Source organism: Bison bison, unplaced genomic scaffold (assembly GCF_000754665.1).
Source record: "Bison bison bison isolate TAMUID 2011002044 unplaced genomic scaffold, Bison_UMD1.0 scf7180017864238, whole genome shotgun sequence".
Lineage (NCBI taxonomy): Eukaryota > Metazoa > Chordata > Mammalia > Artiodactyla > Bovidae > Bison > Bison bison.
Genome location: NW_011494810.1, coordinates 681406 through 695660, shown reverse-complemented (window position 1 = coordinate 695660; position 14255 = coordinate 681406). Strand labels below are relative to the sequence as shown.

The following is a 14255-nucleotide window of genomic DNA, read 5'->3' as shown; positions in this document are numbered from 1 at the left end:
CACTGACTCGATGGACGTGAGTCTGGGTGAACTCTGGGAGTTGGTGATGGACAGGGAGGACTGGCGTGCTGCGATTCATGGGGTCGCAAAGAGTCGGACACGACTGAGCGACTGAACTGAACTGAACTGAAGTCTACAAATTAAATTGAATTGAATTACTACATCCACTGTAGTCATTGACCAACAGTGCACTCTGTGCTTCAGACAGAGGAAATTAAAGATGACTACAAGATGCTTTGTGTTGTGGGCAAACAGTTTTCTTAGTTAGATGTATCTCAGGAAGAATTTTAATAAGCCCAGTTTCTTTCATCTTACCTTACATAAAAAAGCACAGTAATCATTAACTTGAGATATTTTTTCTTTGTGACTAGCAATAATCTTTTACCAAGATGTATTCTTCGCTATACTCATTCCCTAAGGCCTTCAGTTTTAAGAATTTGTCTTGGATTTATCTCATGTATACTGGCTTCTTCCCCTACCTCTTTGGAGCAGTTCCTCAGAGGTATCTGAGAGGCTGTCTCCTGGGCTAAAGTCCTCAGTAAGATCTTGAATAAAATTTAACTTGTATATTTTTCTTTCAGTCAATATTCACCTGGAATAAATTTCTTAAAAATTGTATAAAAATCATACAAAAGAAGACCTGAATGAATGGAGAGATTGAGAGATATGTCATATTCATGGATGGGAAGATTCAGCGGCATTCACTGCTGATTATCCCTCCCCTCAAACTAAAATTCAATGCAATTGTTATTAACATACTGACAGAGATTTCCACAGAATTGAGTAAGATAATGTTTAAATGAATATGAAAAATAAGAATCAAAGCATATCTGGAAGAAACTCAACAACATAGCAGAACTTGACACACTAGAGATTAATAACTGACTGATGTAATATAAACAGGATAGAATTCATGCACAAGCATAGGCATGCATGGTAATATGATTTATGACACCAAAAACCTTGAGAAAAGGAAAGACTAGTCAATGAACCTGACTGGGACAAGCAGCCATGTACATAGAAACATTATATTTCTGCCTTATATAATACAAATAAATTACAAATGTAATGAAGACAAACTTTAAAAGCAAAGCTATATGTACAACAATGTGACTATAGTTAACAATACTGAATTGTATCCTTGAAGTTTGCTAAGAGGGTAGGTTTTAAATGTTCTCAGCTCACACAAATACACATGTATACACAAAAGGAAAAGTGCAACTATGTGAGATAATGAATATGTTAGTTAGCTTGATTGAGATGATTGTTTCACAATGTATGTATGTGTGCATGCTCAGTTGCTAACTGACTCTTTGTGACCTCATGGACTGTAGCCCACCAGGCTTCTCTGTCCATGGAATTCTCCAGGCAAGAATACTGGAGTAGGCAGTCATTCCCTTCTCCAGGGTATCTTCCTTAGCTAGGGATCAAACCTGGGTCTCCTGTCTTCTTAACAGAGAGAAAAGCCACATTCAAGAATACTGGAGTGGGTTGCTATTTCCTTCTCCAGGGGATCTTTACAACCCAGGGATTGAACCCTGGTCTGCATTTGCAGGCAGATTCTTTACTGTCTGAGCCACCAGGGAAGCCCATTCAAGTCTTACATCAGCTTACTTTTAAAATTCATTACTCAGTTAAATTTATCCTAAACACAGTCAATCCTGACAATGCACAAAACACTTTCCTCAGGGTCCACTTTCCAAAAACCTTCCCATCATTTTCTATATATATCACTTAATTTTTTTCTCTTCAGAAATAGTCAGCTTTAAGACAGAGTTACTTTCTTCTCCCTTAATAAAATACAATTTCATTCCTTGTATCTTCTTTACTGAAAACACACATTCTACTTTCTTTAAAAGTTTTTTCCACATTAAGTTCACCTTTCCTGTTAACAAATTTGTAACAGAATAAGGTCTTATTTGATCTCTAGTAAATATAGGTACAACAGAAGTTCTGTACTTAACACTGATGACTCTAAAGACATGTATATATTAATTCAACAAGGTTAAGCCACATTTAGTACTAAATATGAGTTTAGTACTGAATATTTTCCAGATGATATGAACCTGAAATTTATTCTGGCTGGATTATTTTCTATTTCTGAGTATTTGTATAAGCACTCAATTTCCTTTAAGCCAATTAAATAGAACTCTTTTGAATTAATTTTTGGCAATACCATGCAGCGGTAACACACAAATTCTTAACAATCACACACACACAGAGGTCTCATAGTTCCCATTACAAAATTTCAGCCTTGAGTCAGGTACAATATCATAAAACTCATCAGCTACAAACTGTTGGATTGCAATTAGGCTTCTGGCAGATGGAACAAATCAAACTCATTTTTCTAGACGGCTAAATCTTTTTACTAATATTTACAGAAAAGACTGGTTTACCTGATGGTGCAGTGGTAAAGAATCCATCTGCCAGTGCAGGAGAGGTGGGTTTGATCTCTGGGTCAGGAAGATCCCCTGCAGGAGGAATGGCAACCCACCCCAGTATTTTTGCCTGGGAAATCCCATAGACAGAGGAGCCTGGAGGGCTACATTCCCCAGGGTCACAAAAGAGTTATGGAGAACAGTGTGGAGATTCCTTAAAAAACTGGAAATAGAACTGCCTTATGATCCAGCAATCCCACTGCTGGGCATACACACTGAGGAAACCAGAATTGAAAGAGACACGTGTACCCCAATGTTCATCACAGCACTGTTTATAATAGCCAGGACATGGAAGCAACCTAGATGCCCATCAGCAGATGAATGGATAAGAAAGCTGTGGTACATATACACAATGGAGTATTACTCAGCCATTAAAAAGAATACATTTGAATCAGTTCTAATGAGGTGGATGATACTGGAGCCTATTATACAGAATGAAGTAAGCCAGAAAGAAAAACACCAATACAGTATACTAACGCATATATATGGAATTTAGAAAGATGGTAACAATAACCCTGTATACGAGATAGCAAAAGAGACACTGATGTACAGAACAGTCTTTTGGTCTCTGTGGGAGAGGGAGAGGGTGGGATGATTTGGGAGAATGGCATTGAAACATGTATGATATCATGTATGAAATGAGTCACCAGTCCAGGTTCAATGCACGATACTGGATGCTTGGGGCTGGTGCACTGGGATGACCCAGAGAGATGGTCTGGGGAGGGAGGAGGGAGGAGGGTTCAGGATGGGGAACACATGTATACCTGTGGCGGATTCATTTTGATGTATGGCAAAACCAATACAATATTGTAAAGTTAAAAAATAAAATTAAAAAAAAGAATCTATAGGGAATTCTATCAAGCAGTCCATCACATCAAAGACCACCCAAGGCTTTACATTACTTAGGTAGATGGTATCTTTAGTCAGAGCTACTTTTTGATTCCTTCAGTCTTCTGATTGCAAAACTATCGATGGCCCAGGGGCCACCCACCACTCTCTGGCATCTGGGGCATTCCTTCTTCCAATGTGCTGCTTGTTTGCCAGGGTCTCCTTGATCGCAATCCTCATCCAGTGCCCCTTTCATCTGCATGGAGTACACTAGTCCTGCCTGGGTACTTGTAAGCTGGCTGGTCTGCCAGGGCCAGATTGGATCAGAAAAACCAGCTTCCCCTTTGGGGCTCTCCGAGCAGAAAAAGCTACTTCCAACATTTGGGCCTTTAAAATATTTCTCTGGGTGCATTCAGCATTTAAGGCCATATGCTTATTATTGAAACTGACTAAGCTAATTGGAACAACTCACACTGAAGTGATTCAGAAATCACTTTCTGAATTTTGTGCCTGATGTCTGGGGAAGACTGGCCTATGGAATCCAAAAGGGCCTGTCCTTCAGGAGAGGAGGAATCTATGTTTGTATACTTTTAAAAAATCTCCACTTGTCTCCTTTGGAATACTACAGGATTTTCATCCGACCCCTATTGGACCTGTTTTGCCTTTTCATATTTAACAAGTTTTACTGTAAATTTCTTCATACCTTCTATTAAATGGGTAATCATATGGTCCCATCTATTTCTATCAATTGAATTCACCAAGTAATTCCATTGTGGATTTCCCTCACAGATGGCCTCGTTCCCAACTAAGTATACTGACTGCATGGTCCTGTAGGGAGGGTCTATTAAAATGTCCTCTATGTACTTCCTGGATTTATCCCTCCAAGTTACACATGCCTTAACTTCTTTTTGGGTTCTATTACCTAAATGCAAGGCCATGAAAATTTGAACACAGTGTACTTCATTCCATTTTCAATTTCCGAACTGATATTGTGGCCAAACTGGGTGACATAACATAATAAGTTTTTCCCTTCTTCATTCCTGTTGTTCAAATTGTTCCCAGTCCTGGAATATCTGGCCCAGAGACCTATCAGCCAGAATTGATGCAGCCTGCAATGGCACCCCACTCTAGTACTCTTGCCTGGAAAATCCCATGGACGGAGGAGCCTGGTAGGCTGCAGTCCATGGGGTCGCTGAGGGTTGGACACAACTGAGCGACTTCACTTTCACTCTTCACTTTCATCATTGGAGAAGGACATGGAAACCCACTCTAGTGTTCTTGCCTGGAGAATCCCAGGGATGGGGGAGCCTGGTGGGCTGCCATCTATGGGGTCGCACAGAGTTGGACAGGACTGAAGCGACTTAGCAGCAGCAGCAGATCCATTTTTAGGGCCAAAACTGAGGTGATGTCATTAGCTGTGAAAATTGGTCAAGATTTCCACTTACTATTATAGATACTATCCCTTCGAAGGCAGTCTCCCAACCAGGTATTACTAAAAGAAACAGCACAGAAGGTAAACCCAACAGTGCTGACAATGAGTGGGAGTTGGTCTAACTGGTCTCCATTGAAAGAAAACCTTTGCAGGTAGAAAAAGCCTGTCTAGGTGACCTTGCTTGTTGCTTGGTGGCATCTTGAGGTTGCTCTTTTCAATAGTCAGATTTAGCAATTTCAGTCATTTTCTTGTGCTTCCTTAGTGCTAGGGGTTGTAGCTACTTCCTTTTGCCTTTCCTTCCTTCAATAGCTAGTTAATAATTCCTTATAATAAGTTCTCTCTTTTAATAGAGACACAGACATAGAGAACAAACTTATGGATTCCAAGGAGGAAGGAAATGGGATTAATTGGAAGATCAGGATTGACATATATACACCACTATATATAAAACAGATAACTAATAAGAAGCTACTCTAGAACGGGGAACTCTACTCAGTGTTCTGTGGTGATCTAAATGGGAAGGAAAACTAAAAATGAGGGATATATGTCTATGTATAACTGATTCACTTTGCTGTATGGCAGAAACTAACATAACATTGTAAAGCAACTATACTCCAATAAAAACTGAAAAAAATAAAATATATGGTGTCTATTATGTGCTGGTAACCTGATGGGAGCAATGTTGCACTTCCATTTAAATTTAAGAACAATATTGCAGGATGCATCAGATTTTAGTATTGATGGATCTTCTGTCTGGACAAATAAGGCTTTTGACCTTTCATATTCTTGTTGATAATTGAGAGTTCCCACAAAAGAAATACCACATATTTAATGCTGTGAGCAACTGAACTGGACAAAGGCTGACAAATTAGCTCATGAATCTGCTGATTTGCTTACTGCACATTGGATGTTCTGTCTTTCCCAAATAGCCTCTTGAGAGCCCCCTTCATGTCCTTGTTCCTCAAGGTATAGATGAGAGGGTTGAGAGTGGGGGTCACCACAGTGTAGAAAAGAGTTAGAAACTTTCCTCCCTTCTGGGAAAAATGGCTTCGGGGCTGGATGTAGACAGCAGTGACTGTGCAGTAGAAGAGGAAAACAACCACCAGGTGAGAGGAACAGGTTTGGAAGGCCTTCCTCCTCCCTTCATGGGACTGGATGGCCAACACTGTCCGGGCAATGTGACCATAGGAGATAAGGATGAGCAGGAGTGGCACCATCAGGAAAACAGAGCCAATAACAGAAATCTGGAGCTCATTGGAATGTGTGTCCCCACAGGCCAGACGGATCAGTGCAGGGACTTCACAGACAAAGTCATCCACCCGGTGATGATGGCAAAAGGGGAGCTTCATGGTGGTGGGTGACTGCACCAAGGTGCCAAATATCCCACTTGTCCAGACCAAAAATGCTAGCTTGTGACACACTCGAGGCTGCATGATGACTGTATAGTGTAGGGGTCGGCATACTGCCACATATCTGTCGAAGGCCATGACCAGCAGCAGCACACACTCAGCAGCTACCAGTCCCAAGAAGATATAGAGCTGGACTGTACATCCCAGGTAGCTGATGGTCTTGTCTGGGCCCCTGAGATGGACTAGCATCTGGGGTATGCAGCTGGTGGTGAAACAGAGGTCCAGGAGGGAGAGGTTGGTGAGGAAGAAGTACATGGGGGTGTGGAGGTGGGGGTCTAGGTGGAACAGAAGTATGATTGTGGTGTTGCCCATTAGGGTGACCATGTAAGAGATAGACACAGTCACAAAAAGGGTCATTTCAAGGCTGGGGTTATCTGAAAAACCCAAAAGGATGAAGTCATCTGGGATGGTGCCATTGACATGTCCATCTAGTGCCCATCTGGGACTGCAAGAAGCAAGACATCAATTAGAATATCACCTAGAGGTAGCAGAGAAAAGTGATTTGTGATTTTAGAAAACTGTCTCTATTATCCTATATTAATATTTTTTCTGATGTTTTGCTGACCTTTTATTCATCCTGTTAATTTTTGGATATTTTCATCTGTTCATTTCTTCAAACTTGGATAATTCTAGCATTTTCCTAGAAACCAAGAATATGGTAAGTGAATATTCAAAATTAACCCTTGCCACTACAGTCAACTACATGCTAAAAACTGGACAACCTACAAGAAATGGAAACATTCTTAGAACTATCAAACAACCAAGACTGAATCAGGAAGAAATGGAAAATCAAAATAGACCAATTACTAGTCAGGAGATTGAATGAATAATCAAAAATCTCCCAACTAAGAAACACCCAAAATCAGATTGCTTCACTGGTGAATCTTTTCAAATACCCAAAGAACAAATAATGCCAAACCTTCTCAAACTCTTCCAAAAAATCAAAGGTGAGGAAAAACTCCCATACTCATTTTATGATTCCAGCATTACCCTGATATCAAAGTCAGATTCTAGATATGCTACTGGAAGAGAAAACTAAAACCAATATCCCTGATACCTATGGGTGAAAAAATTCTCAATAAAATGCTGGTAAATCAAATTCAGCAGCACATTAAAGAATCATGCACCATGACGAAATGGAATTTGGCTTTGGGATGCAAGGATAATTCAACATAGGTACATCAATCAGTGTGATACGCCACATTAATAAAATGAAATGATAAATCATATGACAATCTCAATAGATACAGAAAATCATTTGATAGAATTCAACATCTGTTCATGATAAAACTTTTTAACAAATTAGGTATAGAAGGAAAGTATCTCAGCATGCTGTGCTGTGTTTAGTCACTCAGTCATTTCCGACTCTTTGAAACCCTATGGACTGTAGCCTTCCAGGCCTCTCTGTCCATGGGAATTCTCCAGGCAAGAATACTGGAGTAGGTTGCCAGGTCCTCCTCCAGGGGGTCTTCCCAACCCAGGGATCGAACCCAGGTCTCCCACACTGCAGGCAGAGTCTTTACCATCTGTGCTACCAGGGAAGACCATGAATACTGGAGTGGGTAGCCTATCCCTTTTCCAGGGGATCTTCCTGACCCAAGGATTGAACCAGGGTCTTTTCCTGTATTGCAGGTGGATTGGTTACCAGCAAGCTACCAGGGAAGCCTATTTCAGCATAATAAAGGCCATATATGGCAAGTCCACAGCTAACATCATACTCAATGGTGAAAGTTTGAAAGCTTTTTCTTTAAGATTAGGAATAATACAGGGGGTTCACTCACTTACCACTCATAGTTCTACAAGTCCTAGCCAGAGGAATCAGGCATGAAAGACATACAAAAGGCAATAGAATTGGAAAGGATTCCAATTTGCAGATGATTTAATTTGAAGATGATTTAATTCTGTGTTGCTGTTCATTTGCCAAGTCATGTCTGACTCTTCACAACCCCATGGACTGCAGCATGCCAAGCTTCCCTGTCCCTCACCATCTCTTGGAGGCTGCTCAAATTCATGTCCATTGAATTGGTGATGCCGTCCAACCATCTCATCCTCTGTTGTCCTCTTCTCCTGTCTTCAATCTTTCCCAGCATCAGAGTCTTTTCCAAGGAGTTGGCTTTTCACATCACATGGCCATAGTACTGGCGTTTCAGCTTCAGCATCAGTCTTTCTGATGAATATTCAGGGTTGATTTTTTTTAGGATTGACTCGTTTATTCTCCTTTCTGTCCAAGGGACTCTCAAGAGTCTTGTCCAACACACAATTCAAAACCATCAATTCTTTGGTGCTCTGCTTTCTTTATGGTCCAGCTGTCACATCCATACATGACTACTAGAAAGACTATTGCCTGGATTATACGGACCTTTGTTGACAAAATGATGTCTTTGCTTTTAACATACTGTCTAGTTTTGTCATAGCTTTTTTCCCAAGAATCAATCATCTTTTAATTTCATGGCTACACTCACCATCCACAGTGATTTTAGAGCCCAGGAAGAGGAAATTTGGCACTGCTTCTACTCTTTCTCCTTCTATTTGCCATGAAGTGATGGGACCGGATGCCATGATCTTCAGTGTTAGTCGCTCAGCTGTGTCCAACCATTTGTGACCCCATGGACTGTATCCCACCAGGCTCTTTTGTCCATGGAGTTCTCTAGGCAAGAATACTGGAGTGGGTTGCCATTTCCTTCTCTAGTCATGATCTTGGTTTTTTAAATATTCAGTTTTAAGCTGGCTTTTTCACTCTCCTCCTTCATCCTCATCAAGAGGTTCTTTAGTTCCTTTTCATTTTCTGACATTAAAGTGGTATAATCCGCATATCTGAGGTTGTTGATATTTCTCTGAGCAATCTTGATTCCGTCCTGTGTTTCATTCATCCTGGCATTTTGCATGATGTACTCTGCGTATAAGTTAAATAAACAGGGTGACAATAAACAGCATTGTCGTACTACTTTCTTAATTCTGAACCAGTCAGTTGCTCCTTACAAGGTTCTAACTGTTGCTTCTTGACCCATATATGGGTTTCTCAGGAGACAGGTAAGATCTTCTGGTATTCCTATCTCTTTGTTTTCCACAGTTTATTATGATCCACACAGACAAAGGCTTTAGCGTAGTCAATGAAAGAGAGGTTGATGTCTTTCTGAAATTCCCTTGCTTTCTCTATGTTCCAACAAATGTTGGCAATTTGATCTCTGGTTCCTTTAGTTTTTCTAAATCCAGCTTGATTAACAGCCTAGTCCAAGTGGCATGCAAAATTCATAGATGCTAATACCTGTTTGCAGGGCACTTAGTATTCACAAATCATTTTGCCTCCATTTAATGACCAAAACACTGGTGTTCTAAATAAAACATATACAATGTGGCAGCTATTTACTTGCCAGTGAATGACTGTTGCTTTCTGGTTTTATTGATATGTATTTTCAAGAGAGGAGTAAAAAAAATCCACAGTTACAACAATTGAGAGCTAACTAAAGTTCTGAACATCCAGAGTCAGATTATTTTAAAATTGTTGACTAGAAGTTGACTTTCTGTGCAATGATATCATAGTAAATCTTAAGAACTAATAAAGATGCTAAACCTTTGGAAATCTCCATGTAAGTATGAGACATTTTACTCTATAAGAAATGACCTCCTAAGTTCTAATAACAGAAGGTTCTGTGACAATAACATAGCCTTCTTTGGAAAAATCTAGATGAGAAATGAATTGTGTGAGGGAAGAAAAATAATTATTACTTAACAAGAAAGTTGTTTTAATGAGTCTAAGCTATTGTTATTTTGATCAATTGCTATTTTAATAAATATATATATACATATCTGAATCAAATGTTATTTTAATATATGTATGTATGAATCTGATGAGTCTGAATCAATTGTTATTTTAATATCATATATGTATGTATGTATATGTGGTGTTAATATCCATCTTAGAATTTAACACTGAGTGAAAAAGTAAAAGTGTTGGTTGCTCATTTATGTCCAACTCTGTGCGACTCCGTGGACTGCAGCCCACCAGGCTCCTCTGTCCATAGAATTCTCCAGACAAAAAATACTGGAGTGAGTAGCCATTTCCTTTTCCATGGAGTCTTTTCCCACCCAGGGATAAAACCTGGGTCTCCTGAATTGCAGGCAGATTATTTACCATCACCAAGGAAACCTTAAAATTCAGTAACTACTGAAAAAACAGCCTTCATTTTCAACAATTTATCATATACTTTTTCAGCAAATCAGGCTATTAAAGAAAAGGTGTAATCTGCAAGCTTAGATTCAAAGTATATCTTCTTATTTACATCCCCTATGTGTTTTTAAATAAAGAAACCTTAAATATATGGTGAAAAAAAAAAATAAACCCAGCTTGAATATCTGGTTTTCTCAGTTCGTGCAATGCTGAAGCTTAGCATGAAGGATTTTGAGTATAACCTTACTAGCATGGAAGATGAGTGCAATTGTCCGGTGGTTTGAATATTCTTTAATACTGCTCTTCTTGAGAATTGGCATGAGGATTTATCTTTTCCAGTTCCGTGGCTACTGCTGGGTTTTCCAAATTTGTTGACATATTGAGTGCAGCACTTCGATAGCACCATCTTTTAGGATTTTAAATAGTTCTGCTGGAATTCCATCACCTCCATTCACTTTATTGACAGCATGTCCTAAGGCTCACTTGACTTCACACTCCAGAAAGTCTGGTTCTGGGTGAGTGACCAGACCATCGTGGTTGTCCAGTTCATTAAGATTTTTTTTTGGTACAGTTTTTCTGTGTATTCTTTCCATCTTTTCTTTATCTCTTCTTCTATTAAGACTTTACCTTTTCTGTCCTTTATTGTGCCCATCATTGGATGAAATAGTCCTTCGATATTTCCAGTTTTCTTAAAAAGATCTCTGGTCTTTCCCCTTCTGCTGTTTTCCTCTATTTCTTTGCATTATTCATTGAGGAAGGCCTTCTTGTCTCTCCTTGCTATTCTCTGAAACTCTGCATTTAGTTGGGTGTATTTTCCCCTTTCCCCTTGCTTTTCATTTCTCTTCTTTCTTCAGCTATTTGTAAAGACTCCTCAGACAACCACTTTGCCTTCTTGCCTTTCTTTTTCTTTGGGGTGGCTTTGTTCACTGCCTCCTGTACGATATTATGAACCTCTGTCTATAGTTCTTCAGGCACTCTGTTTATCAGATCTAATACCTTGAATCTATTTGTCACTTCCACTGTATAATTGTAAGGGATTTGATTTAGGTCATACCTGAATGGTCTAGTGGTTTTCCCTAGTTTCTTCAATTTAAGTCTTAATTTGGCCATAAGGAGTTCATGATCTGAGCCATAGTCAGCTCCCGGTCTCGTTTTTGCTGACTGTATAGAGAGCTTCTCCATCTTCGGCTACAAAGAATTTAATTGATCTGATTTTGGTACTGACCATTTGGTGATGCCCATGTGTAAAGTCATCTCTTTTCAGAAAATGGTGTTTACTATGACCAGTGAGTTCTCTTGGCAGAATTCTGTTAGCCTTTGCCCTGCTTAATTTTGTACTCTAAGGCCACACTTACCTGTTACTCCAGGTATCTCTTGATTTCTTATTTTTCATTCCAATCCTCTATGATGAATAAGAAATTTTTTTGTTGTTAATTCTAGGAGGTCTTCATGAAGTGAAATGAAAGTCACTTAGTCGTGTCTGACTCTTTGCAACCCCATGGACTATACAGTCCGTGGAATTCTCTAGGCCAGAATACTGGGGTGGGTAAGCCTTTCCCTTCTCCAGGGGATCTTCCCAATCCAGGGATAGAACCCAGGTCTCCCACATTGCAGGCAGATTCTTTACCAGCTGAGCCCCTATCCCCTATCCAGTGTATCTTCCCTACCCAGGTATCAAACCAGGGTCTCCTGCATTGCAGGTGGATTCTTTACTAACTGAGCTATCACGGAAGCCCAAGGTCTTCATAGAACTGATCAACTTCAGCTTCTTCAGCGTCGGTGGTTTGGGCATAGACTTTAATTACTGTGATGTGGAATGGTTTGCCTTGGGGAAAAAACCAAGATCATTCTGTCATTTTTGAGGTTGCACCCAAGCACTTCATTTCAGACTCTTGCTACTCCATTTCTTCTACGGGATTCGTGCTCACAGTAGTAGATATAATGGTCATCTGAAATAAATTCACCCATTCCCATCCATTTTAGTTCACTAATTTCTAAGATGTCATTTTACTCTTGCCATCTCCTGCTGGACCAGGTCCAGTTTACCTTGATTCATGGACCTAACATTCCAAGTTCCTTTGCAGTGCTGTTCTTTACAGCATCGGATTTTACTTTCATCACCAGACACATCCACAACTGAGTGTCGTTTCCAGTTTGGCCCAGGCACTTCTTTCTGGAGCTATCAGTATTTGTTCTCCGTTCTTCCCCAGTAGCATATTGGACATCTTCTGACCTGGATGGCTCATCTTTCAGTATCATATTGAAGAAGGGAAGAAGCAGATCGCCCAGACTGAACTAACTCCACCTTATGCTTCTGCTAAGTCGCTTCAGTCATGTCTGACTCTGTGCGACCCCATAGACGGCAGCCCACGAGGCTCCCCCGTCCCTGGGATTCTCCGGGCAAGAACACTGGAGTGGGTTGCCATTTCCTTCTCCAATGCATGAAAGCGAAAAGTGAAAGTGAAGTCGCTCAATCGTGTCCAACTTTTAGTGACCCCATGGACTACAGCCCACCAGGCCCTCCGTCCATGGGATTTTCCAAGCAAGAGTACTGGATTGGGGTGCCATTGCCGTCTCCAATTCCACCTTATACTTTTAATGAACTCTGGACTACACATCTGGTAACCATGGAGATAATATACCAATGGGCGAGCAGGCCTCCTGGATGGATGAACACTAGACCAGGCTGACCTCATACCTAGACTCCTTAGGAGAAGAATATGATAACTTACTATGTTATTGAATACCTTCTGTAATCTTAATGGTACTTACTGATGTGGGCTACACTGCATAGCTAGTTGGCTTTCAGAATGTGAAACATGACTGTAACTTAATTATATCTCCTTCTAACATTTTCCAGAGCAGACTTGAGAAAATTGGGAATGTGGGCTTGGGTACATACACACTAGGTATAAAAGGCAGACACAAAAAATGGTCAGGGTCCCTGGCTAAAGAGGAAACTCTGCTCTGGACCTGCTGGTGTAATAAACTGCACTCCACTATCTGCACTGTCCTTCTGAGTGAGTTTGTTTCCCGGGGTGTTTGGCTACAACAATATCTTTTTGCCTTTTTATACAGTTCATGGAGTTCTCACGGCACATATACTGGAGTGGTTTACCATTCCCTCCTCCAGTGGATCATATTTTGTCAGAACTCTCCACTATGACCCATCCATCTCGGATGGCCCTGCATGACGGCATGATTCATAGCTTCATTGAGTTATGCAAGCCCCTTTGCTACAACAAGGCAGTGATCCATGAAGGGGAATTTTATGTATAGAAAATCCTAAAAGCACCATCTAAAAACTATTCAATCAAATTAACAAAGTCATTAAAGTTTCAGGATACAAAGTTAATGTACGGACACAACTGAGCAACTATCACTTTCACTTTGAGGAAAAAGAACAAAGTGAGAAGTTTCACACTTCCATTTCAAACTATAGTATAAAATTAGGAAATTAAACAGTATGAGACTGGCAAAAAAACAGACTAATGAATAATTGGAATAGAACGCAGAGCCCAGAAACAAACTTAGTACATACTTTTAACTAACATTTGCCAAGAGAGCCAACAATAAGAGAGCTCAATAAATAGTGCTAGGAAAATTGAATATTCATATGTAAAAAGAACGAAACTTTTTTATACAGCTCACAAAGCTTAATCCAAAATAGATTAAAGATTTAAGTGTAAGACTTGAAACATAAAACTCCTGGAGGAAAACATAGGGAAGAAAACCCCATAGGTCTTTGCAATATTAAAAATGTGACACCTAAAGCATAAATAGCAATATAAAAAATAAACGTGACTGCATAAAACTAAAATACTTCAGCACAGCAAAAAGAAATGTTCAACAAAATTAAAAGATAACCAACAAAATGGGAGAAAAAAGACTTGCAAATCCTTTATCTGATAAGAGGTTAATATCTAAAATATATAAAAAACTCATACTACTCAATATCAAAAAAAAAAAAAAAAAAAAAA

The 14255-nt window shown here is 39.8% G+C and overlaps 1 protein-coding gene across 1 annotated transcript; it reads right to left on the bottom strand.

Annotated features, from left to right (window-relative positions):
- Positions 1-5591: 5591 nt before the first annotated feature.
- On the bottom strand, positions 5592-10807 carry LOC104993389 (olfactory receptor 2H2-like). The gene is made up of 2 exons (XM_010846629.1): positions 10759-10807; positions 5592-6481 (listed from the first exon to the last, which is right to left on the bottom strand). The coding sequence occupies exons 1-2, from the start codon at positions 10805-10807 to the stop codon at positions 5592-5594; spliced, it is 939 nt and encodes a 312-aa protein (XP_010844931.1).
- Between the last annotated feature and the right edge of the window lie 3448 nt (positions 10808-14255).